The 27,052-nt window shown below is 42.6% G+C and overlaps 1 protein-coding gene across 1 annotated transcript in view; it reads left to right on the top strand.

Annotated features, from left to right (window-relative positions):
- The first annotated feature begins 2,922 nt into the window (after window positions 1-2,922).
- FHDC1 (FH2 domain containing 1) overlaps window positions 2,923-27,052 on the top strand; it is a 38,236-nt gene continuing 14,106 nt past the window's right edge. The window contains exons 1-6 of the mRNA XM_074866653.1: window positions 2,923-2,986; window positions 7,524-8,156; window positions 15,165-15,226; window positions 15,796-15,898; window positions 25,066-25,151; window positions 25,237-25,337. Coding sequence (XP_074722754.1) covers window positions 7,674-8,156; window positions 15,165-15,226; window positions 15,796-15,898; window positions 25,066-25,151; window positions 25,237-25,337 — 835 coding nt within the window. The 5' untranslated portion in view covers window positions 2,923-2,986; window positions 7,524-7,673. The remainder of the gene's footprint in view (window positions 2,987-7,523; window positions 8,157-15,164; window positions 15,227-15,795; window positions 15,899-25,065; window positions 25,152-25,236; window positions 25,338-27,052) is intronic.

Genomic DNA, 27,052 nt, shown 5'->3' with positions numbered 1-27,052 from the left:
TGTTCAACTTTTTATAATCACTGTAGGTGGAAAAAACTTTTTCGGAGCAAATACACTGTCTCATGTCTTTATGACAACCCATTTTAAAGATAATAGCTATTGGAAGAATGGAAATTTTTGATATTCCAGGAGAAGCAGAAAAAGAGATTAAGAGGTTTTTTTGAGAGTTCCCTTGCAGCATCATTTGGTAGAACTTAGATGGGTACCAGTGTGGCTGTATGATAACATTTCTTAATTAAGTGCAGAAATCAGATATAGAACAGAGTACACCTGAAACAATTTTTTTATTTGGGTTTGTCCTGTTATTACTGTTTATGTCAGCATAAATCCATTGGTTCAGTCAGGATCAGTTCAGCTATCAGCAATGTGTTCCTAGTAAATGGTACTTTACAAATGGTATGTCCCACTGTGCTAATTAAAAAAATAATTATACACCTTGCTGCCTTTTAAAGAATATTGAAAGCTGTAAATTCAAGCACTTAAATAATGCTAAAAACTAGTGTTGCCTGTTCAGTCGTGAACTTAGATATGTGTATGCATCATGCTAGTTTTATGTGATAGTGGTAATTAATTGCAGGGTTTTGTTTTGAGAGGTTAACTACCACAGTGCTTAATTTTGAAACCAAATAGAACTTGGTTTTAATGTGAATGGAGTGTCACAATTAACTTTCTCTCCTGCCTTTGTCCAAACACTGTAGAAATGAGGGCTTGTAATGCAGATGATGACAACTTTTGTTCAGGTGGTATAAATTGCTTTGTTCCCATTAGATCTGTTCAGTCATTAAATTTGTGTTCAGCCTAAAGCGTGAGAAGCTTTGTGCTCTAAAGCAAAGTAGGGTTTACAAGGGACATTTTTTTCCTCTCATTAAAAAAAGGTAATGCCTTAAAAGAAGATGATCTTGAAAACTGTCTTGAGCATTTCATTAACTAGAAATCTTGAAATATTAACAGTAGGATTTGTTTTCGTTGTATAGCAACCCATCTAAATGCTATCTGTTCTAGGGTGGTGCATTTGTTGCTTATTATAGGTGGGGCTGCTCGATCTACCTATTATTAAAGTTGCTTAATACTTCCTACTGTAAAGACCTGTTTTCAGTTGTTTGTAACTCGGATTAATTTTAGCCATGTGGGCAAAATCTTTGCCTGCTGAGTGTTCACATTTTTAGGGGAAAAAATATCAGCTAAAAACTTAATTTGCTAACACTGTGTTTTGGAAAAGTTCTGGGGGAAAAACCTACAGAGTGAGGAAAAATTAAAGAGTTTAATTTCACATTCAGACTGGTTCCCAGGTCCTCTGCTGCCCTGTTCAGTTTTTGGGTTGATTTTTTTTTTTAATACAATGCCATTATGCAAGTCTCTTGTTTGGCTTGCTCTTTCCGTCTTCTCTAGTGAACCTTTGCGCTCATGACTGCCAGCAATGAAAACAAGTCTCTTTGGTTCCAACACAAGCAGCTACAGTCCAAGCGGCAATGGGCTTCCTCGCTGACGACCTCAGGGGTGACCCGACACTCTCGAGGAATGTCCATGCTGGCTCAAAGCTGAGGGTGTCCTCCGCAGCTGCCGCTCACCCTGCCAAGTGGAGACGTGTGGCGTGATAGGAATTGCCATTTACTGCAGCTGAACTGTTTGCACTCGGTGAATTTTGAGCTTAAATGACCAGATTCTGACATCACATTCCTTAAATTTTCCTTTTGTTCTTTTTTTTTTTTTTTTTTTTTTAAATCCAGTGACTCAAACAGGCTGTCTTGCCAGACCAGTAGGTTCATAAACATCTCTGGCTGCGGAACTGTGAACCGGGGTGGTGATACCTCAGCAACCACGGGCCTGGGCTCCAGGGCTGGGGCCAGAGGAGGCCGCCTGGCCTCCCGCTCTCCCTCTGGTTCCTGCCTCGCGACCCCCAGGCAGAGGCAGCAGTGCGGGTTAGGCACTCCACACGGAGATGAGACACGTTTTTGTCTTCCTGCCCCTGCCTTCCCACCCCTGACTGTGCCAAGGTGTTATTTTCTCTCTTGTGCCCAGCTCAGAAGCTCTGGTGGCTGATTGTGCAAGGCCAGAGGAGCGTTTTTTTCTTTTCCCCCTCCCTCCTTTCTCAGGAAAGGAAGCTTTTCTGATTCTGCCTCAGAATTGACCTCCTGTAAAAAGTCGTGTTGGGGCGTGTGGGCTGTGTTTATTCCTTACAGCCATGACTATTTATTTACTTGAGTGAAGTTCTTCGCCTTTACTCCGTGTGGGGGAACAGTTTTATTTTTGAACTGTGATTCAATCTTTTGCAAAATATTTTAGAACAATGTATTTATTTGCTGTATCATCTGTGGATGGTACTTTGGCTTTCAGGTGTCCCTAAGTCCTGTGACTTAGGGCTGTAATCACAAATTTGTCTGAAGTTCTCTCACGCTCACCACTTCAGAGACTTGACCGCCTTCCTGCTCCCACCGGGCTTGCGGGAAGGGGATGGGGAAGGGGGGCTGGGGGCGAAAGACTCCAGCTGGAGAAGGGAGGCTGTCCCTTCGAAGCGGGAGCACGGCTCCTGGCACTGCGGTCCAGTTTCTATAGGAGTAGTTGCTGTGATTTCGGCGACAGCATGTGGTAAATGAGATATAGATATATATATATTTATATACCACTCAGACAGCTCGCTTGGACCACGACCCCCCGAGGAGGCCGCTGCACGACTCCGCACGCCGCTGCGGCAGCACCCAGCGCTCCCGCACAGGCGTTTCGGTAGCACCGGCCGGGTACGGAAGGGGCCGGGGAGCCGCTGTCCCGCGGCCAGGCTGAGGCGGGGCGGGCGGAGGGCGGGCGGAGGCCGGGGCGCTCCCGGGGGCCGCCGCTGTCACCTGCCGCGGCCCCGCCCGCGCCGCGCCTGCGCGCTGCCCCGCCCCCGCCCGCTCCGCCGGCGCGGCCGCGGCGCGATGGGAGGAGGCGGCGGCGGTGGCGGCACCGGGCCCTGCTGCGCGCGGCGCCGCGTGCTCCCGCGGGCGCGGAGGTGAGCGGTGGCGGGAGGGGCGCGGCGAGGCGCCGAGGGGGGGCTCCGGGCGGAGGCTCCGCGCTGCCGGGTGGGGGGGAATGTGGGGGGCGCGCAGGGGTCTCGCCGCCGCCTATGTGTGTCCTTCTCCGCCTTCCCGAGACGGCGGAGGGGACAGCGCTCCCGGGAAAAAGGGGTCCCCTCCCCGCGGGACCCCGGGGTCCGCGGCTCCCCCGCCGCTTCCTTCACCTCTCCGGCCGTCCCCTGTCACCGTGCGGGAGCCGCCGCTGCTCCACCGCTCCCCTGGCGCGGTGGGCGTGTGCGGTGGAGTGGGGGCTGCCGCGGGGACCGCCGGCTCTCTCCGCCGGGCCCGCTGCCGTCGGGGCGAGCCGGTCCCGTGTCCCCGTGTTCCCCGTGTCCCCTGTGTCGCCCGTTCCCCACTCCGGGGGTCGGGCAGCGGAGCGACGAGCGCGAGGGCGCCCCCTGCGGGCGGGGCGGGGCGCCTCAGGGCCGCCCGGGATCCGGCGGGAGCCCGAGGCGAGAGGGTCGCGGTTGTCACCCCCGCGCGCTTTCCCCCCTCCCCACCGCTCGAAAAGCCCTCGGCGCTCCCCCGTGGCCAGCGGCGTCGGTTGGAGGGAGTTACCGAGTCAGGGTCTCTCTCCGGGCCCCGGGGGTGGTCCCGGCGGCGGGGCCCTCGCGGCAGGCGCCTCAGTCAAGCACCCGCTCCGGGCCGAAAAGAAGACGGTAAGGCTGAGGGCTGGTCCCGGTCCCTGTCCCTGCAGCGGGGTGAACGCAGCGGCTGGGGGCCCGGATAAAAACCAGCTGGAATCGAGCCCCCTGACAAAGCCAGTAAGGTCCCTGCCTGCTATGGGGGCCCTCTGTCCGCTGCCTCTCGCTTGTGTGGTGAACCCGCGTGGGGTTCCCTTCGGGCAGGGAGGTCGTGCCCTACGAGGGCTTCTGTTGGGTGCATTAAGTGGTTAAGCGCTAAGCCGCTGCGATAGCACGAGCTGCGTCTTCTTTGTATGTAACCCACACGTTTTGGCAAGATCAGTGGATAGTTATAGGAGGCCGTGTTTGCAGTTTCTTTATCTGCAGTTAGCAACTGGTTGCTCCGTTTACCTTTTCGTACGGCAGTTGTCGAGACCCAGACACCCAAATGCTGTGGTTGGGCTTTGGTGTCAAAATCGGCGTTGTTCTCGTGAGAATTTGGAGGACGCCTGACACAGAAACGTGGGCAGTAGAGAATACAAGGCTTGAGTTAAAGGGACTAATATCTTGCAGTATGAATTATGAAATGCCCTTCAGCGCATCGTGCATTTGACCTGTTAATTTGTGTATGCAAATGTAAGGTACGTCCGTCTCGGTGGCAACAGCCTTTTTTGCAAGAAACAAATTACTTTAGAAGGTTGGTCTTCTTACCTGGGGAGAAAGTTGTCCCCACCCTCTAACTTTGAAATACATTTCCAAGTTAGATTAGGTTGGCTAAAACAATGAATGAGACAAAGAAATAAAATATTTCTTTTATGCCAAATATGGACACAGTTTAAAACGTGCAGTAAAGACGTTACTTTAGAGCTCTTGCAGTTGGGCTGTTTTGGATAACAAACATGCAATAATGAGGTGTAATTGAGACATCTTAAATGTTTGTTCTTGGGTCCCTTTCTCTTTTTTTCCCTTTAATCCTTTGAAAAGTGCAGAGAGGCTCCTTAGGAGTTAAAATTTTGCTTGGGTTTTATTATGCATCCCAGTCCCGGCATGTCTAGGTAATCTGTAGTTCACAGTTGGAAGGGCTGCGTTGTTCCCCACCTCCTCTCGCTGTACTTCCTGCTCGGAGGCACCTGCTGATACCAAGCAGCGGCCCGGAGCCCGTCCCGCCTGCCAGCTTCTCTCCTCGCCCACCCACAGTAATGGCGGGGGTGCTGGGAACATCTTCGAGCTGGTCCTCCGAGAGGCAGCAGGAGAAGGGAATTTTGACCAGTCTCCTGGCATCTGGTAACTCGAGACCGCTGTCCTCTTACAGGCAGGTGACCTCTGTCACCTGCATTGTGCTTATCTGTCAGAAGACAAAGCTGAATGCCAGCCTTTATGCTGTGTCTTTCCTTTCATGCCTGCCTTCCAAATGCTGATTCTTCCTCTGGCTTCTGGGTGACGGTTACCTCATCTAAAGCAGTACAGGGCTCGTTGGCTTGAAAACAGTTTTTCCTGTTCTATCTATCTATCTATCTTTACATCTAGGTTGGGATGTTTTCTTCCCCTTGTGTTCTCCACTCCTTTCACTAGGAGTGTCCCTTGTCTAACTCAGAAGAGCTCGGGTCTGAGATCAGTCGTTTTCCACTCTTGTGTGTTAGCGCTGGGACTCTGATGATTCATTGCCTACAACTTTGTTTCATTAGGATTTGATCCCATTTTTCTTAAAGCATCTAGATTTATTGGAAGTTTCACAATGAGGTTCTTGCATATTGCCCAGAGGCATGGTCGGTCAGTCTGTCTGTCTCTCTTTTCTTCCTTTTTCTTTTTTCTTGAATCTGTGGGAACCCAAGTTAGAAAATAATAACTGTTGAAGACTGACTGCTTTGTGATGGTGGAAGACTAGCTAATGCATTTTTCATTTTTAAATAAGTGGTAGGGAGGAAAAGATTTTTTCCTACTGGAGTATTTCTTTAAATTAATGCAACACTTAATTACTTTGAGTGGTTAATCTCTTTCCACCACCTTGCACCTGCTTTTTTATGCCTCTTTGCTTCTATGATCATGAACTTGGGAGGAGAGGCATGAACGTACAGAGCTCTGTAATAGCAACTGGATATTAATGCTGACTTAAATTTGAAACCCTCTATCCTCATCCACTTCTTTTGTAGCTCTTCCCCTTTTTACCCCGCCATTAAAATATTTTCTATCATTCCTATGACTTAAACCTCATACAGATTTTTATATATGTTTTCTATTCTTGTGAATACCTTGATAACGTAGGGTATAAGGTTAGAAAATCTGAAGCAGGAAAGAGGAGTTCGTTGCTACCTATGCAAGCTTTTGACAAGAAAAGGTACAGCAGATCATTTTGTGTCGTTTTCCATTGACTTCAGTGAAGCTGTGAGTGGCTGAGTCCTTGCAGATCAAGAGAGAATTTGCCCTAAGGCTTGTTTCTGTGACTTGAGTCTGTTTGTTCGTGTACACTCTAATGATGGATCTCTGGCAAAAATAGCAAAGGTTTTTCATCACCATTATACAATGTCAAACTGATCTGAGTTGCTATTAGCTCAATGTGAACCGTGCTGAAGAGGCATACGACTAAATCAGTGCCAAATTTCTGATCTGATATTGTTCTTGTGCCAGTGCATTACTTCAGCTTTTTCTGTTGAGCTTTCCTGCGACTGATTTTTGCTCAGAGGCTGTCTTTATTCATTTGTATTTGGTGGTATCTTTGATTGTTTTTTGCAAATTCCCCAATTTTTTTTTTTTTGAGATAATTTACAAATTTCCATAAAACCATGGGGTTCTTCATTGGTCTGTAATTGAAACACCTTAATTTGTTTTCTCTGAGACTTATGAAGTAGATCTGTTTTAATAGATTTGGCTTGTCAAAGTTGTGCTTTTTGCAGAAGTCGTGCTCTTACTTGAAGGTTTACCGTCAATAACAGCATCTTCATTTAGTAGGTGACAGTATAAGAAAAATTGCTCAAAACTGTTGTGATTCTTGTTAAGCTGCTTCATGAGGTAATATAGGTGTAAAAGCTTTCCTAAATGTTTAAAGCTTTGCATATGTGCAGCGCTTAGGATGTGTAGGTTACTGTTCCTTTCAGCTCCTCTGTCCTGTCTCTCCGCTTATTGAACTGGCTATGTTAACCTAGATACTGAAGTAAATTATAAGGGGCAGCTTAGTCAAACTGTGGTCTTTCTTCCCTTAGTGCATTTTGTGAGGTAGCGTAACCAGACCAGTAATGGTAAAATACAAATACGTGTATGAGTTTATGCTCAGTGAACAGAGAGAGTTTAGGGACTGCGCACAGTTTTTCCCTTATTGACAACTGCGTGAAAAATACGAAGGCAAAAAAGCAGTACATTAGGTTAGATTGTTAAATCATTGACATAGTGTTCGTTACTTTAATACAGCTTGGATTAAAGCCATGAATTAAAAGGATTCAAACAGGGTCTGTTTGATCCAGTTAATTCCGTATCATAGTTAGTACTTGTATTTTCTAAGTGTGTGTAATCATCTTTGAAAAAAAAATCTAAAATTAGGAGTGGAATAATATTTGTTTGTTTTAGTAATTTGAGATAAATATATTCTCTTACAAAATTGCACTGAACTGAGATTAATAGGTGGGTTCGGTGTTTTTATTTTCATATACATTCTTGAAATCGAGGTACCCAAAGCTATTTGAGATCCTGGTGTGGATAAATGTTATACAATTGCCGTGGGAAGGACTTTTGATTCACTAAATTTCCCTTCTGGATTAAACACTTCATAGCTGTTATACCTTAATTTTAGCGTCTTTTCAGGGCGAGGGACAATATCCAGTCTCTCTGATCTGAGTCTCCCTATTGTCCTTTGTTGTAGGTTGCGAAGATGGTACAGTCCCCTCTTGTGTTGCTGCTGCTGGCAGACTAGAGTTTGAGAGAGCGTGATACCGGTTGCTGTTGCACTCACTGTTCAATGGTTCAAACCGATCCAAGGAAGTAACACTCTCCTCTTCGGAGAGGCCATAAAATGCATGTTATGAATTGTCTCTCCTTGGTCAATGATAAAGAAAATGGGGCTATTCCAGTCGCGACGGGATTAATGAACGAGGATACGACGACAGCATCTCAACTTTCTCAGCCTGCAGTACCACCGCCCCCTCCGCCATGTCCCCTCACAGGGGCACCCCCAGCCCCACCGCTCCCCCTGGGGATGCCGCCCCCACCCCCACCCCCTCCTCCACTGCCTGGGCCAAACATACCTCTGCCTCCACAGCTGATAAATGGGCATGACAACCATGGCAAAAAAAAACGAATGCGGAGCTTTTTCTGGAAAACTATCCCTGAAGAACAAGTCCGCGGTAAAAACAATATTTGGACGATTGCTGCAAGACCGCAGTATCAGATTGATACAAAGACAATCGAGGAGCTTTTTGGGCAGCAGGAAGAAACCAAGCCCCAGGACCCCCGAAGTCGATCTTTAAAGTCTTCATTTAAAGAGACTAAAGAGGAGGTAAGAATTGAAATAAAACCTCTCTTTTACATAATGCTGTAGGAGTTGGTGTGAGTTCTGACTCACCTTTGTCTCTTTGTCTATCATGTTTCATCCTTATGGCAAATTTGTCTTGATTTGAAGGAGAGGGGAATGATGGAGAGGATAAACTCTTTGTTCTTAGTGGCATACATTTGTTTTTCAAAGAACTAACAGTGTTTTATTATTTTAACTTGGTAAGTGCTGTGATTTGATCATCTGTTAAAATCAAATAAGTGGAGGGAGCCGAAGGCATCTGTATTTACTCATGTTAGATAGCCCTTGAGTTTTCAGTGTGAAACATAGGTGTATTGTAACTTTTATCTTTAGCTCTTCTGCTATGTCTGTTGTGCAGACAAAATATTCTGCATGCAAACAGGCACCAGGCAGGAGGGAGGAGAATCCCCTTGCAGGGGTTAATGCTGTATATACCCTTGATGCCCTAGAGACTTCAGGAAGGGAAGTACCAGTATGACAGCGGGGAAATAGAACATACTATAGTGATTAAGGAAATTTGTTATTTAGTTGAGATAATTTTAAAGTTTCAACTTTCACAAATGTTGCTTTCCTGCTAATGAAAACTTTATCTACCCTGCTTTTTCTGGACACTAAAATAACCTTCCAAGAAGGTCTGAAGATTGTTACTGATTTCTTTCTGGTGGTGAGAAGGTATATACGGAGCACTTTCAGGTTCAAACACTCTCTGGTGAACTGATAAGTAGCTTTTCTAGTTCTTAAATCCCGATTTATAGACAGCCTCTTTGTGAAGCCTGAATTGAATTGTCTCAAGTGATCTTTCTATGAAGTAATTGGAGGGTGGAAATGCAGATCTAATCACCTGTGTGTGTCTACATACATGTTGGCTTGTAAACAAAATACAGAGAGCAGGGAGTTAAGAGATGTAACAATGTGTCAGTTTTTAGTGAGAAAATAGGGACTTGAAGTTGGTGGTATCTTGCAGGGTTGGGGAGATGTCAAAACAACATCATCACGGACAAGGTGAGAAACCAGGGTACCGATAGTGTGCATGTTGTACAGAGAGTAAAATAAGGGGTTTAAAACAGGCACGTGTGTTGCAGACTCTGAAACCCTGACATCGGGAAGGAGTAATTGGGGCCTTCACCAGAGGTAGTCATTAACCTCTGCGCTGTTTTCAGGCTATGCTCATCTTCAAATCAGGATTGCAGTGAGTGGACTTCCTGTACTGCATACAGATGTACACAACTCTGGCCCTGCGTGTTTCATTAGAAGCTCCCTCTTTCAGGACTGTCACGTGGTGAAAATCTAGCTATAGTAAAAATGATGATAAGTTTAATAAATGGAATGTGGCCTGTAGCGTACAGTAGCTGGGGCAGAGATAACCCCAGCGTGCTCCAGAACTCCTGTTTCCATGTACAGCTTGAAACTCAGGGCATCCTGGGGAGGTTAAGAGCAGTGTTAGAGATTAAAAGTAGAGGCCTGCAAAACAAGGGTTTCTCCAAGAAACAGTGCTCTGGAAACAAAAAATTGCCTTGCTACAAGTTAATGTTTTTGTGCATCCATCTGGAGCTGATACGGTGGTCCGATGCACCTCCACAGCTTGGTGTGGGTCCACCCTGGTTCAGGGCTCCCACGGTGCCTTTGCACATGGCAGGTGGCGAGGCAGCAGTACTTGCCTCTGAGTTATGTATGCTCCTTGAGTGACAAAACGTTCAACTCCGTTGCTAAGCTTTGTCAAGCATGCCGCAGCAGTGTGTCAGACAGCGATGAGCAATTTCTTGTGTGTTAATGGACTTTGCAGTACTAGCTGCTTAGCAAAGGAGGGAAGGAGATAATCATGAAGAGCTGTGTTATTGGAAGCGTGGAAGTGCAGATACTCAACAGCTCACATGCCTAACGTTACTACAGGCATCATTCAACAAGAGTATGGAGGTTTGAGGCACAGGCAATGTTTGTGATTTCCGTCATCAGTGCTGTCAGCTGCTGCTCACTTCTTTTAATGTATGATGGTTATTCTGTAGTAAAACCTACAGACGTTCAAAGGAGTTGGGGGGCAGGCGGAGGTGTACAGCATCCATGTGACCTTGTGGGGAGCGTGTTAGCATGGGGCTGAGGAAGCTGTAGTTCTGTTCCTGGCTGTGTCACTGGCCTGGCAGGGGCAGGTGGACAAGACTTTTTGTGTTTCAGTACCTCTATTCCTTTTGTGTAAAGCAGAATTGATTTTAGAAAGTGCTTTATGGTCTAGCTGTGAAAAATGTTCTTTGTAGTTTAAATAGTGGAATTAGTCTAGTCGGTGTAGTATGTCAACAACAAATTTTCAAGATAACTTCAAGTGCATAAATTCAAGTATCACTTTGATCCAAATCCAAAAAACCCTAGCACGTGTCCAAAGCCCTGTACAAAAGCACGGGGCTGGAGAGTCTGCTCTTTTGGCTCAGCGGGGTTCCTCTCAGTGCAGTGGCGTAGCTTCAGTGGAAGTGGTGAAGAGTGCCTCCTCAGCCAGTGTTGAGGGCACTGCCCCAGATGCTGTGGTGGAGATGGGGGTTCCATACCTTCTCCAAAGATCGCTGTTGATTATGAATAATCATGAGCAGTTTTGGAAGAAACACTCTTACTATTGTAAGTAGGAGCTTACAATATTGAACGTCCTTTTAATTCCTCACTTGCCAGTTATTTGTACAGGGAATTTAGATGCCCAACTCAGGTTATTGCATCCCAATTCTGGAGGCTTAGCACTAAACATCATCATAACAGAAATCCCTTTTGAGATCTGAGTCAAACTCCTAAAGCAAATACTTTTCTTTCTGTAAACAATCCCTCACCAAACCCTTAGGAGATTAATTAACATGTTTTGTTGACTAAAGGCTTAATTTACCCTATGGTTTCATGTAATTTGAACCTCTGAAAAATAGGGGGAGTAGAGTTAAGTTAGCACACCAATTTACTTTCCCCATCCTTTAGTGGTGTCACAGCGTGGCACAACATACACTCACCTAGGCTGTAGCTAGCCTGGCAGCGGAGCGAGCAGTACAGCTTGTTGCCTGCAAAGGGAGCTGGTCTTGCTTTCTCCTTCGAGCTCTGCTCCTGTCCCTCACCTCCCCCCACCTGTGCGCTGGCTGGGGCAGTCATTGGACCCTCTGTAAACAGCTAAGTAGCTCAGCAGAATGCTGTTGCGATTTTTTTTGTGTTTTTTCTACTGGAGTAGTTTTCTGCCATTTTAGTGAGTTTTAATGGCTTGCGAAACAGTGCAGTGAATTCCAGAGCCTGTGCAAGGGGCTAGTGAGAGGAGGAGAGAGAAGGAAGATGGAAGGGATGAACAGGATGTCTCTTCTCCCCTCTCTGCCATGCCCTCTCCCTGTCTTCCCTGTGCTGGCTCTGATGCTCATTCCACCTTCTTGAGAGCTGATTCAGCCTGTTAATCCAGCAGAGGACTAACACAACAAAAAAACAATGAGATAAGTACCAGTGCCTGCCTAAGGGAAAGAGCAGGCTAGGAATGTGGCACGGGAGGATGACATGGAGCGGGACAGCCCTGCAGGTTCACTAGCTGCTAGGTTCACTCTGCCGTGCTGTGGAAGTGTACCATTCCTCAGCCACTCCAGGCAGTGTGTGTGGCTCTGAGAATAGACGCCAAAATATTAAACTCGACAGTGATGGTTAGTGTCTTGTAAAGTCCAGTGGAAGCTGAAGCAGGAAGTTGTTTATATCCTTCCTAACCTCCAGCACCCAGCCTGCACCACCAGGCAGTTCCATGCTTGCTGTAGTTTGTAAACTGTATCCCACCTTGTGAAACCTCATTGTTCTTATCCAGAGAATATATATGGTGTTTTGCTTTCACTGATCTGTCATAAATCCCCTTTGTTATGTTCCTGTTCCTCATTGACAATCTCACAGCAAGAAACTCCTGTTGCATTTCTGCAGTCAGTACAAAGTCAGTATTGGTGTGGGGCTTTTTGTGTCTCCCAGAACACTTCTCTGAATCTTTTGTGTTGGTTGCAAATTTGTGTCAGAGTTCAGGAGTAGATTTCCTTTTACCATCATCACAACTTCACCATGGTACTCAAGCTAATTTTCCCCTTTCCTTAATACATCTAAACCAGCAGTGACATTTTGACATTTGTCAAACTGATGCTGTTATTACCCCACATGATCTGTGCCTGCTGCAGATTTCAGAAATATGCTGAGTTGAATACTATGGTGATGAGAAGTAGATTCATGAGTGAGTTGGCTGTCCTTGCTTCAAAGATTGCACTGTTTATGAAGGAGAGGTGGCAAGTGTGTGAGGCAGTGACACTTGCATTGGCAGGCAAAGTGCAGGTCTTGAGATGGTGAAAAGTATCTGAGAGAATTGTAGTATTTCTAGAGTAGGATAAACAAAAATTGAATAGTTTCCTCTGGCAGGAGAGTTGAAGAAGATGAGAATGGAGAAAGCTCTCCCGAATTTATCTAAAGTAAGTAACTGGAAACCATATGAGAGTTTTCTGTGGTATAGAGAATCCCAGTGAGACTAGGAGAGTCTGTTCTCAATTCTTACAGTCTAGTGTAACTTTTTGAGTCAAGAAGTCCAAGGGTATTACTAGTGGACAGCACATTAAAATCTATTCGGGTGGCAAACAGAGATTTGGAACATGCTGTGCTGGCGCCAGTGCTGAAGGTGTGTATGAATAGGAGATAGGAGCAGACTGAGCAGAATTTATAAAAAACTGGGGTAATGTTTAAAGGGTAAAAAGCAACGGCTTGGTAGGAAGTCATAGGCAGATGGCTTTCTGCAAGGACAAAATTGAATGAAAGCTTGGTGGGGAAGAAGAGTAGACATTATGAACAGATGTTGAGGCTAAGCTTGTGAATCTAATATGCAACTGAATGTGAGATGGAAGATACCGTATTTGTCTGCAAGGAGTAAGAACTTGTATTTATGGAATATCTGCCAGGTTCCCCTTCTCTCCTCCTCACACTCTCATCTGGAAACTCCTTGAAGGTAGCTAAGCAGTGACAGCTTTTTCGAACACTTTTGATGATCTGGAAGTGGACACCGAGCAAAGAGTGAGCAAAAATTGAGCCATGTGTTTTAATTGTGTGCTTGAACAAGAAATCAGAGAAAAAATAGAGTACGGTCATATACAGAGCAAGAAGTGTGTATAAGATCCTTGTACTTAAGAACCCCTGTGACATTTGTATGTTGTGTTGATAAGGCAAATGCAGCTGTATATGTTGCCATCTGTTGTTTGTCTTCAAGAGAAGATGTTAAAAATTTCACTAGTTTTGTTTGAGGTTGTACTGTAAATCTGAGTTGTGCCATGGAAACCAAAGGTTTACCCAGCTGATGGTCAGTCTTATTGTAACAGTTACTGCCTGTGACTGAAAATTATATGTACAGAATGTTAACTGTGAACATGCTTTTAAAAAACCCAACAAACAAAAGCCAAATGATGATGGCAAAGCTTATAGGCTTAAACTAGTACAGAGAAATCAGAGATTAGGAGTGACCAGAGCAATTGGAGACTGGAGCTGCAGTTTGAGAGGTCAGTGAGAGGTCCTTGCAGTAAAACAGTTGAAAAAGATTAGATACTGCAGGGGGAGAGATAGCTGAACCTGTCCCCATGTTAAGGGACTTACCCTTAATGATCTGTTGGGGGCCTCTCAACTCCTAAGATAACAGGAGAATAAACCACAGTCTGTCCTCTTATCTTTGCATATGCTAAAACTGAAGGGCTTCAGGCTAGCAGTCATCTAATTAAAACTAATGTGCTGATATTTCCTGTGTTTTCTAGTCTTTCCTGGTTTCAGAAAAGAGGAAATTCCAAAATTTCAGAAAACTTTTTAATTTGATTCACTCTTTTCAGCAGATGAGGAGGCTGTCTCCTGGGTGTATGTTGAGGATAGCACATTAATCATACCTATATTTTCACTGTCACCAGCTGACTACAGGCTAATTCAATTTTGTGACGATGCCAGCATTGCATTTATATATGTATTTCTAATTCGTGCACTGTGGCAGAGGTCAAGACACCTTTCCAGTTGTCAAAACCTCAAACATCATGTGAGTCCAACAGCAGTCTTGAACATCTGTGTGTGCTCAGTTCATTTGTTGTAGCAGTTGGGTGACACTGTTAACATGAAACAATTCTCTTGTCCTTGTAAATCTCATGACTTTTGTAGCTGTTATCACCAAAATAGCTGAGGTAGAATTTTAACCTTAAGGACACGATTCAGTAAAACAGGGCAAACATCTCAGGTTTGAACTTGTATGCTGTTTTAGGAAAAAAAACTACCATAAAAACAATTAAAAATAAAAAGGTAATTAGGGAAAAAAAGTAATTTTTTTTCTCTGCTTAATCTCCAGAATTGTACACATAAGATGATACAGCAATTCATCTTCAAAATATAAAGTGGGGGGAGACTATTATTTTATTATGGGTTTCTGTTTGCTTCTAGATGAAACATACATATTTGAGCATTATCTGTCTCAGGTTTTGATTCAAGATTGATTTACTTATCTTTCTGTGGACCAGCATGGCTGTTAGTTTGCATGAATTAAGTCAGTAGTGCATATTGACCTCTGCTTAGAAAGCCCATCCTCACATTTGTTACAAAACCTCTGAAATAGGTGGGTTTTGAAGTGTGTTGCTCACTAACCATGGGGCCTTCAAATGCAATACAATGTATTACTTGATAAGAAACACTTTTCAGATGTCACCTTGTGAAATAAGCAAGATTTACTTTGTAATGAAATAGAACTTATCTTGAGTCCTTCCTTTTATAAATGTTGCTATGGGGTTTTTTTGCTTCACTTGAAAAAAGGTGTTGTGGGTGTGCTGTGTATTTCCCTGGCAAAAACTAGTTCTGTAATATATTATCTTTGTGGATAAGAAGTGACTCTCTGTATTCATTTGGCCTGTGATTTGGTGGCAACTGCAAACAATTACCTGTAGCAATTTAAGAAATGATATCTGCATTATATACTATTTTCTTAGGTACTGGTAGATTAATTTCTCTTGCTTTCTCTCTCAGGTTTCCATTTTGGATGCAAAAAGAAGTATGAACATTGGGATATTTCTCAAACAATTCAAAAAGTAAGAGTTGGTTTTTCCATGCATCTAGTGCAAGCTACAGATGTGTGAAATTCTGTGTAGTTCTTATCAAAAGTGTTGTACATTGTGCTCTGTTCCTTGTGGAGTTTACAGTTCTATACAGGTTTGTCGTGACTACATTTCATAATTTGTTTTCTAGTGTGTTTCGTTTTGAGTCCTATTATGACTTAGCATCAAACAGAGAGAGTTTGCTACTATTAACCAGTTGAAGTGAGTTTTCAGGTATAGTTAAGGGAAGCCCTTATACCTCACGTAATACTCTGAGAGCTGCTTTTCACTGGTTTCCTTTCTTTAAAAAGAATAAATAGAAAGGGGTGAGCTGACGATATTTTTTTAAGAGCAAGCTGTTTCAATGCTATCTTTATGCACTGATAATGTTGCCTTTCAGTAAAGGCATCACTGAAAGTGGTGTTAGAACAGTGCTGCTGTGGATGCTGATACATAACCTCATTATAATTCCTTTGAGTAGCCCAGGCATGTTTTTTTTTCAGTTTGTGTGACTATTCACCCTGCAAGTGTTAGAAATGTGTATGCTCAATTGTTTTTTCAAGGTCTGCTGAATCCATCATTGAAGATATTTATCATGGAAGAAGTGAGCCCTATGGTTCTGAACTGCTGAATGAATTTCTTAAATTATTACCAGAAGCAGAGGAGGTAAATAACGGTTTTACATGGAACTTATTTTTTTTTTTTTTTTTTTAGAATTCTACTACCTGGGATTCCAACAGGAAGGTCTGTAAAAGAGGAGTCCCAAAGCCTTCCTGAGGCCAGGGCATAGAAAACCACTGAGTGCAAAGGTTTAATCTTCATTTGACATGTGGTGTTGAGGTTGCAGTGTAGTCATTCCCTTCACATGCAGTAATTTCACCTATTTTTAAGGTGCTTCTTAATGAAAGTAGTGATAAGGTATTTTTGTTTCTCTGATGTCTTTTATGATGTCCCTTTTGTCCCATAAACATTTTAACAAGACCTGGAACCCTCCTCTCTGCAGATAACTGCTCGGGGTGGGGCGGCTAGAAAGGTCAGAATCAAAGTATATCCTAATGCAAACAAATTAAGTTTCACTTCTTTGGCACCTGCCTCATGCTTTCCCATTGCAGAGCCTGCAAGTTGAGTATTGGTAGCCCTATGCTACTGTCTCTTCTCCCATTCTGGTCTGCTGCCTGCTTGGTGCATCTGGGATCCGCCTGCTCCTGGGCCTGGGTCACTGGTTTCCAACAGGGCAGAAAGGCTGCTCCACTGTGCAGCACTCATAGAATTTGCTAATATGGGTTAGTGCTCCAAAGGAGACATGTTAGAAGGCACAGAATTACCAGCAGCACTGTCTGCAATGTCCCCGTGCTCACCATACCACCAACATGCAAGTGCTGCTTTTTCTCCCCTCCCGGTCCCAACCTCCAAGTCCATTCACATGATTAAAGAGGTGAAGCTTCATCGACTGACCTGGGAGCCCTGCTTAATGATGCACAGTTCCTTGTCTGCTCATGTATTTGCACTGACCCGTTTGTATGTACTTGAGAGAAATGTATACCACAAACTTGACAAAATTAGCATTAGAATTGCTCGAGTGCTTCACGTCAAAGTGATGGCTGAAACCTGGGAAATTGCTAATTAACGTCCACATACAGCTCAACCTCAACTGGCATGCTTTACCACTTCAAGGTCATGCTGTCAAAGCACTCTGTTTACTCTGTGCAGCAGCAAATCTCACATCCAGTCAACAGCAAAACACGTGGTATTATTTTGCTGTCAAATATATAACCCTAAATTGGGCTGCTTATGCAGGGAATCTTGTAAAAACTGCGTTATGTTATAATATTTGATACACATACTTTTTTAGAGTTGGGGGATATCAACAAGTTGAAATGTAATTAATCTGAAAAAAAAAAGAGGTGACAGTAATTCTGGGTGCTCAAAACTCTTTCCCCTTCTCTCTTTGTTTGAATTTCAGTACATATTTCTGTATTCAAACAGAATTTATCTCCCTCCTCTGAAAGAGTCAGACAGAGGAGAACAGTGAAGGAACAGTGAACTTAAAAGAAAGTGACTCCTAGTTAACTTTGTGTATATTCAGCAAATTAGACTGAAAGAAAGGTATTTTTTCTTCTTTTCCTCTTTCTGGTTGTTATTTTACAAGTAGAAAACAAGTAGAAAATATTTCAGCTAGAATTGTAATGTAAGTTGTTCAATTTTATCAGAATTTTGCCTGCAATACTCAGCTAGATGCTTTAGATATCCAGTAGGTGTTGCTAAGAGTGAAAAGGTGTATTTATTTCCTAGTAGATGATTTGACTACAGGCCTGCCCCTCAAGATAGTGGGGCCAGAGCACTTAAGAAGTGCTTTTAAGGAGACACTTGAGAAATTAATAGAAGAGATTTTATGGTGCAGAGGGGTATTAGAAATTAAGGGGCATTAGACATCAGATTTGTTGTTGTTCCCAAGGGGAGGCTGGAAAGAGTCTTGTTCCAAGCGTGCAGGTATTTGTATGTTTTAATTAGTTCCATGCTTCAGAGATCTCATTGCTTGCCATCAGGAAAAGGAAAGACCCCCTTTCCCTTTGTTATTCTCCCTGTAATTGTTTAACTTCTTGGGAGTTTTCCCTGTGAGAGTGGGGGGTGGGGGGTGGCAGAACAGGGAGCAGATCCTGAGTGTGCTTCTGTTGTTATGGAAAAATGTTTCAGTGCCTTTGTGTCCTCATGCTTCAAGTGTTCAAGGAATAAGTGGGTCCAATAGCTTGTTTACTACTGTGGCTCTTAAAATGTTAGTGTGGTCAGTTAAAAAATTTTTTCTCTTTAGGAGCCTCAGAGCTTTGTTGTTCATCTTTCTCAGCATTTTCTTCCCTGAATGTATGTTCACTGTTCTCCTTGTATGTCCCCTTCTTTTTTGTTAGTTTGTTATCTGCCTCCTAGTCTGATAACCTGTCTCCTGGAGTAGTGATTTACCATTTGCTAAGGGAAAGCCATCAGAACTATACAGTCCCTCTCCACATACGAATAATCCAAAATCAGTAGAGATAGCAGGTGAAGTGGTGTCATTTGTTCTGCTGTTCCCTATTCTGTTTAATAGTCCCTAAGTTCTTATTGATCTGGTTGTCGTATCACATGAGATAGCTTCAGCAAGGTGGCCTGTCCCTGCAGAATGTTGCACCTGGCCTCAACAAGGCTTCCCGTTCTCCTAAAGACCTGCTTTGTTGTTGTAGGGGTTGAGAATTACTTTGAACAGAGACTTAAGCAGTCAGATCCTAAAAAGTTAGTTATTTAGTTACCAGTGCTAACTGTCTTGGTGTAACCATGGGGGGGCTTCTGCAGTTCCACTTTGTATACTCCTCTTTTCCAGAGCTCAGGTATTTAGAGTCACGTTTCCCAGTAGCAGAGTTGTCTTGCAGGTGGAATGAGAGACAAGTGCCCCCTGCCAGACATGTGCTCCACCCCAATAACTGTGTCTGGAGATGTCTACTACTTTTATATGGTACCATAAACCTTTAGTCTGTAAAAGAGAAAGGAGAGAGAGAGGAACACCTTTCCTGGTCATAGCTGTAGAAAGGGCTACTCCAGACCGTCACTTTTCTTCTTTTTTAGCAACAACCTTTACAGTTTATCTATTGTGAATAAACACTGGCTTTATATTCCAATCTTATCTTATCTAGAAGTGTTGTGATATATAGTCATGTTACCTGAATGTTCCCCTGGTCACCAGTTTGACGTATGTGACATATTTTACATCATTTCAGTCCATATTATCTCAGGCACGCAATGGACATTTCAACATCTTTGAGATGGAACAGCTTTTTGACAGTGGAGGCTAAGTACTCAGGCTAACAAATACATTTAACATCTTTTGTCTTTAAAATTATTCTTTCTTTTTGCAGTATGGTAATGTGGCAACTCTGTTTACATGCAGAAATAGGTGTCAGTACTAGTAATTTTCTACCTGTTTTCTATGAAAGCAGTTGAGATTTTTGTATATAAATAGCAAATACTGGCTCTTTGCTGGATGTTTTTGTCAAGCTAAATAAGATCATTATTGAAATATTGGCACTGTGGTGAGGTCTTTTGTCAAACTGAAAACGTTTGGGCATTTTCAAATGTTTAATTTGAAAAACTTGACAAGTTCTCGAAGCTGGTAAACCTGGAGCTTGCTGCAAGGTTCAACTCAAGGTTTTGTTCAGGGCTGTGGGTGTGACACGAGGCGAGCCATCATACAGTGGTTAAAAAAAAGACCAAGAAAAGGTATAAAAGTTCTCAATACATTAACAAGTAAGATAAGATCACTGATTTTCCTTGTAAGCCTTGTTAGAAGTCCTGCTGTTTGTATCTCACTGTGGTTAGCAGTTTTGTAAGAGGAAGGAATGCCCATTTGGCATCTCCTCTGCTTCATCCCTTTCACAGCTCATTTTTCCAGAGAGCCTTTGTCTTGACTGAAGCAATGGCCTTCTTTGCTATACCACTTCTAAAAAGATTCCTAGCTGTTTCTTAACGATACCATGTTAAAATGGCTGACAGCTGTCATTTACTGGCATCCTGACCAAAGCAGAGGAGAAGCTTTTAGCTGCTTTTATGTGCATATCATTGCACTCTTCAGCAGGCCCAGACTGGTAAAAGTTGAGCGAGTCCAGTGTTTAACAAGCTAGAATAGCCAGAATTTGTACTTTAAATATATACAGAAGAGACCATATCATACTGCTAATCAGCTCACCCACACACATGCACACCCAGGTTATCAGCACAATGCCTTAACTTCCTTTATAATGTCTCAAGTCTGTCCTTTGCTCATATGCTCTGTTTTAAAACCCTAGTCATCTGTCACCTGCTTTACTGGAATTGTTCCTGTCTCTCAGCTCTACCCTTTTCAAACCATGTTTGTGTAGTTAACTGCCCCATCCTTTCCTCAGCCAGTGCTGTATATGGCTGACTGTCCTTCATAGCTTTCATCTCCTGCTTCCTTTTTCACCCCTTATGATAGCTGCAGGTTTTTCTCCTTTTATTTTTATCATTTGCTGATAAAAGTTTGCCACTGCCCAGGCATGTGCCCCATGGTGCCTCCCCAGCTAATATATTAGCTGCTTTCCCACATGCCCCTGTAGCTGGATTCCACTGGGATGCCTTTTGGGATTTTGGTATTTTTTAACTCTGTTTTTCTTTAGTGCCCTGAATGTTTGCAATGGTATGGAAATATTAGGAAAAAAACACAGAGAAAATGTTTACTTCTCTGGACTATTGCACTTGGCTTTATTTTTTTATTTGTAATGTGGGGAATATTTGACTTAATTGATCAGAATGTGGGAAAATAGTTACAAGCATGTATGAGGATGAGTGGTGTACTAATTTATACTCTTCTTCAAAGATTCTTTATAGGAGTGCAATATACCTGTTTTATGCCATAAAGTAAAATCCTACTACTTGTAAACAAGTGCTGCTGGTATCTCAAAAATGGCTGAAAACTTGAGTGGCAGGAATTCGGTAGCTTTCCTGTCTGTGAGGAATAATAAGATACTTGCAATAGGCATATCTACTCCAATTGTTCACAAATCAAATCAAAGATCAGGCTTTCTCTGTGTCATAACTGTTTTTAAAATGAAGCAAATTACGTATGTGAGAACCTTCTGTATCTAAAATCTGATTTAGTGTGCATGGGCATGCTTGGACAGTGCAAATGCATATTCCATATACAAATACAATGAAAAATTAAATTAGTAGCTCTGCACCCAATTTGAGTAATACAGAATGGAGCATACAATGTAATTATGCTCTCTTACATGTATACGTTACGCTGCCATATCTTGGTACGTGGCTGCATACTCTTGTGGAAAAGATTTTGTTGTACTTGAAGAGAGAAGGTCAAGGCCAGAACTGATATTTCATTGTGATTATAAAATAAACCATGTTTTTTAGCTCTTTGTGTTCTCAGACTAATTCATGCAATCCTAGAATAGTTTGGGTTGGAAAGGACCTTAAAGATCATGTAGTTCCAAGCCCCCTGCCATGGGCAGGGACACCTTCCACTAGATCAGGTTCCTCAAAGCCCCGTCCAACCTGGCCAGGGAGGGGGCAGCCACAGCTTCTCTGGGCAACCTGTTCCAGTGCCTCACCACCCTCACAGTAAAGAATTTCTTCCTTATATCTAATCTAAATCTACCCTCTTTCAGTTTAAAACTGTTACCCCTTGTCCTCCCTGATAGAGAGTCCCTCCCCATCTTTCCTGCAGGCCCCCTTTAAGTACTGGAAGGCCACTATAAGGTCTCCCCAGAGCCTTCTCTTCTCCAGGCTGAACAACCCCAACTCTCTCAGCCTGTCCTCACAGGGGAGGTGCTCCAGCCCCCTGATCATCTTCGTGGCCTCCTCTGGACCCGCTTGAGCAGGTCCATGTCCTTCTTATGTTGGGGGTCCCAGAGCTGGACCCGAGTGGGGTCTCACCAGAGCAGAGTAGAGGGGGAGAATCTCTTCTTCTTCCTGCTGGCCACACTTCTCTTGATGCAGCCCAGGGTGCGGTTGGCTTCCTGGGCTGTGAGCGTACATTGACAGGTCACATTGAGCTTCTCATCAACCAGATCTACTATAAACCTACTCTATCTACTCTTATCTGTTAACATGATTAATAGTGAACATTGTTGTCTATCCCCATAGTTTCTTTGCAGTTCCTGGCTGCATTTGGTATTTGAATTTGAGCCCCACTTCTAGGAGCCATCAGAGAATCTCAGTTCTTTTTGGGAAGACTTGAACAACATGGCTGCAGAGAGAAGAGGCAAATCCCACGGGCTTTTGAGTAGTCTCCCTTGGATTGTGTAGGGGCAGCCATCCAAAATGTGCTTCAGTAATTTTTAGCTTTGGGGTTCAGAAGCTGTTCTTTTAGTTTATAGGTAGTGTCAATTCAGCCAGATAATTTTTTTTTTTCCTGCTTCATGGTAAAATAACTGGTCTTTTACAATTATGAAATTTGTAATAAAGAGGGAATACAAAATAAATTGTTGTCCTAACTTTACCTTAGCTATTCCCCAGACTATTTACTGTTTTAAGGTCAAGTTAACAGAGGGCTTCACCTCCTGTGTCAAAAACTTAGACATGTATGGAGAGCTGAATTCCAGGATGAAAAGGACCTTATAACTCTTTTGTGTTTCTGTTTTGCCTGTTGTGGAATGGGTCACTATCCTCCACCTTGTTTGGGTTTTGGACTTGTCAGGTGAGCTTCTTTGCTGCTTCTTATAAAGGTAGTTTTGGATCTAAGGCAAAACCAGTGGGGGTTAAGATGGCTGCTATGGGATGGAGAAAGTGTAACCAGGCGGTGAGCACATCTCTGCTTTAAGGCTGATTACGCAGACTGTCTTTTGGGTTGATTACTGCCGAAAGCTTTTTGCATTTTGACATTCACACCCCATCCTACCCATCAGAAGGTAGCCTTATCGATGTCTTCTGTTGTGCATGTATAGGAAAGTTAGTCCTCCGCATGAATTCTAGGATTTAGTACTCCCTTCTACCACTCCACGCATTTTTCACAATATAATAGAGTAGAAGAAAGAGGATTTCATCCAGTGTCTGTAAAATTAACATTCCACATAGATAACATTGATTGCTACTTACTGTCAAAAGTATATTTAAATATAGTACAGGCAGCATGAGTAAGTTAATATTCCTGTATCTCAGGTTCTCCTGTGCACCCTGAGCTCTCCAATGCACTTTTTGTGCATTTAAATCTTAAAATTCCATCTTCCTATAATCACATGTGGTTTATATGATCTTGATTTTGGTGATTTGGGGTGGTTTTTTTGGTGGGCTGCTTTTCATTTTTTTTACCCCTTCCTCCACCCCAGATCTGAAAGCCTGTATCTTTTTCAGGCAAACTTTGACATTTGCAACATACTAAAATGAGGTTAGAGAATTTGCAATTTTTGTTGTTTAGGTTGCAGACTGCTATTTTTTGGAAGCTAGGTTAAAGAATACCTGCAAAGACTGAGATAGTAGATGTCTCCCACTCCCCACTTCGTGATGTAGGAAAAAGTGTTTATTTTGGTTTTGTTTCTTGCTCGTTTAACACCTTAGAAACATCAAGAATGTCAAGTCTGGTCTTTCCAGTTTTTTGTTGGCAGACTTCTTGAATGACTCTGTAAATTAGGAGTTTTCTCAAGCCTCAAAAAAATGGGTTGCTGTTTATCTTTAGAAGGAGCTTTTCTCTGAGTGTCTTGAGTTAAAGCAGGGAGACAGGTGGTGTTAGGAAATGGAGTTGGATAGCCTGAATAAAAATTGCTCTTTGATTGGAATTCGCTTTCTTGGTCATAAGTTTTTGTTGGTCTTTTGTTTGTTGCTTGGGGTTTTTTTATAATTTGAAAATGGAGTTTTTTTCTATTCTAGGTTTAATTTGTAAATTTTGTTTTTCTTAATGTGCTCTCAACATTTCTATTTTTTTACGATGTGGAAAAAGAATAGGAATAAAACAAAACAAAGCTGTTAAAAGAATCTTCTTCTTCTGCTAGTCCAGAATTTATTTTAAATCCCTGATTTAGCATAGCATATGTTGTCTTCCACTGCGAATCAGTTACTTTTTTACTGTGAAAGCAGAAAAATAACTTCAGTGATTAATTTGGTGCATGATGCTTTAAAAAACCTGTGGATATCTTGCTAAATCACGGCAACCTGGTAACTGTTGATGGCCTGATGTAGTGTGTCTCTCTCCAGGATAGCTTAATATGCTTTCGAAAACTGAAGATCGTCTGTGTAAATGTGATTGTGAATGGGCTTTAAGTGTAATGTTATAAGAAGGAAGGATGATGGGCTGGTGTGTAAATCAGTGGAAACATACAACTGATACTGGGTGTGAACTTGTTGGTTGAATGAAGAAGTAGTGTAATTGAGAGTGAGCTCTGCTTTTGGACACAGTTGCTGTGTTGGAAGATGTGGAAGAAATTCCAGTTACACTTAAACATATGTGCATGTATTTTCCAGTTCTTCTATTATAAACAAATAGTAAGTATGTGGGCAGATCAGTGGCTTCCAGATCATGCAAATGTATGGATTTTTGTGGAGCTGGGAAGGAAGATCGGCAAAATTAATGCAGTGATATTTCCTTTGCATGTAAATGATGCTCTCAGCGTACTGACAACAAATAACTTAAAATGCAAGATTGCATTTATCTTTAAAATATTTTGTATGGATGAAAAAAATACAAACTCAAGAGCATGAAGTTTACCCCTTAAGAGAGTTTTAGAGGAAATGGTTAAAGAAAGTATCTGAAAAAAACCCCCGTAAGTTAAACCTTAGCTTCATTGTGCCAAAGAGATCTAGGCAGTCCTATGCTGGAAATGCTGAGCACAGTTAAGTTTAAGCTATACGCAAGTGTATAACCCAGTTGTTGCAGAGTTGAGGATCATTTTTCAGATCATCACTTAAGCAGCTATTTCTTGGGCGAACAGCTAGAGAACAGCAAATGGACCAGTTGGAAAGAACTGGGGAAGCTGGTCCTAAACATAGGGAACACTGGGAAAGCAGTGTCCTAAACATAGCGATGAGAGCAATGATTGATCAGAGATCAGAATGATGAATTGGAAATCAGAAATGAGAATCACCAGTCAGAATGATGGCATCATATTTTTTCCACTGGACAATGTAGCTAGGTTTCTGGGAGAAGAGTGATGTTACTGGTTTTATTTTTTTGTGACTGGGGTGTGCACAAATTACAGGAGCTTGGACAGTGAAGCCATTCAGTCAGTCACTGAGTGGACTCTCTAATGCCTCCTGTTAAATTAACTGCTTTTCAAGGTGTTTCCTTCCAAAGTCAAGTTAGTCTTGATCTTTGATAAAGTTCTTTGCTAGTGTTTTTTTCTCTTTTCTAGGTAAAGAAATTAAAAGCCTTTGATGGAGATGTATCAAAACTGTCTCAAGCTGATTCCTTCATGTATTTACTAATCCAGGTGCCAAAGTAAGGAGATTGCAGGTTTATTCTGTTACCGATAAATGTTCTCTTTTGGCTGTCAGTTCTAAACCTGTTTGTTTGTGTGCCCCAGTTATGCTCTTAGGATTGAAGCCATGGTGTTAGAGAGGGAGTTCTCACCCTCCTGTGCTTCTCTACAGGATGACATGAAAATTATAAGACGGGCAACAAAAGGTAATTAAGCATGTTGGGACATGCATAATACTCTTGTTTTTGTTAGCATGTTAATTACTCTGCATTATGAAGACTAGAGCTTGAATTTCAGGTACTTTAGCTATTAAAAGGAAGCTAACTCCCCTCTGACAAATGCCATCAGGGTGTGCCTGGCAAATCTTTGCTTCCAAAATCAAAAATCTGGAGACTTTGGACACACTAGCAATGAGTTCATGACCAAAGCCTACAAGGAGTGTACCGAAACTGACAGAAGCAAAGGTGCCCATGGCCAAATTAGGATAAATCACCTTTTGGGTACTGTTTGCTCGTTCATGCATTTGTTACACCTCTCTGCTCACTCTTTCAGAGATCCATAGAGAAAATCACTGTACAGTTTCCAAATTCCTCTATATGCTGTTGCCTTTTGAGGTGGCAGTAATGATGGGATAAAATCTTTACTGTAGAGACTTAATAGTATTGCTATTCCTTTTTTTTCTGTTTTTGTTCTCTGTTTCTCTACATTTTTCTTTTGTTCTCTACATTTCACAAGTTCTGAAATACCACAGCTGGTTATTCGTAAGGTAATCTGGTGTCTTCCACTCTGCAGGAAAATACTTCATTTCCTGGTTTCAGTTAAACATTAATGCTGACTTTTTCAAATTACTTGAGTGCCCATTTGTCCTGTTCCTCAATATGAATTCCTATTTCATGCTCGCAATTTTTTTGACAGGCTACTAGAGCACTGGTTAGACAGCTTCTAGTGGTATAAAAAGGCACAGTAGTAAAAATATTCAGCTGTGAGCACCAATGCTTAGGATAGTAATTTTTAGTGAAAGGAAAGGGAGAAAAGCCTGGTGTGTTTTTCCCACCAGTGGGGATTAAACTAGTCCTTCTTGACTCAGAAAAATGTACCTTTGCTTAGGCTGAGGTTTAAGTTTGGCCTTTTATTGGTATGTCTCTCAAATCATTGTTCTTTGTGTTTTGAGCAACAGACATATGTGAGGGAATATGTTATGTATAAAAGCAGCCACGCCCTATTGTCCTTCATGTCCTTCACGCAGGACATCTGTGAACTGATTAATTCATTCCTTCCGGAGGAGACACCTTGGTCTCCAGCTCCTGCATCAGGCCAGTCATGCAAATCAGACTGACTGAGCTTCCCTTTTTTGAGTCCACTTGTGTCATGTGCTCTTCTCCATTTGGTCTTTTCACTTCAGGGTTTGTGGATAGCCCGAAGTTGTTTAGGAATTATGTCTACTTTTCTATTCCTATCTCCTATGTGTCTTTCCTTGTAATTAAGCTGAGAGAACTATTTACTTAAATTCTAATGCTGATAATCACTAAGGGTTAGGATGGTCTAAATAGCCTGATGGATTCTCATCTAGCCTGCAAGTGGATGTATCTCATAGTGATGCTGAGCAGGCTCTTACTATGCAAAAGCTTTAGAAGTTGTCTTATGAAATTTGGTATTCTCTTTTGTATTCTCTCCTCTTTCTTCCTCCTTGCTTCCTCACCTATAGCTTGTTAGATCAAAGGTTATTTAATTAGTTCTATGTTTTCAGGCTCTTAATACTGAAATCCAAAGATACAAGGGCTGTCTGCTTCCAAAATGATGGATTAGTATATTATGTTAAGCAGTTAAACGCAGGGGAAATTATAGAATGTGAACTTTGAAGCAAAATAGTCTTTGAAAGCATTTACACTGCAGTCAAAAGTATTCCACCATTTATGACGTT

This window comes from Strix uralensis, chromosome 4 (assembly GCF_047716275.1).
Source record: "Strix uralensis isolate ZFMK-TIS-50842 chromosome 4, bStrUra1, whole genome shotgun sequence".
In the NCBI taxonomy this organism is placed as follows: Eukaryota; Metazoa; Chordata; class Aves; order Strigiformes; family Strigidae; genus Strix; species Strix uralensis.
The sequence above is the reverse complement of the archived record's forward strand: the minus strand, read 5'-3'. Positions and strand labels throughout refer to the sequence as shown.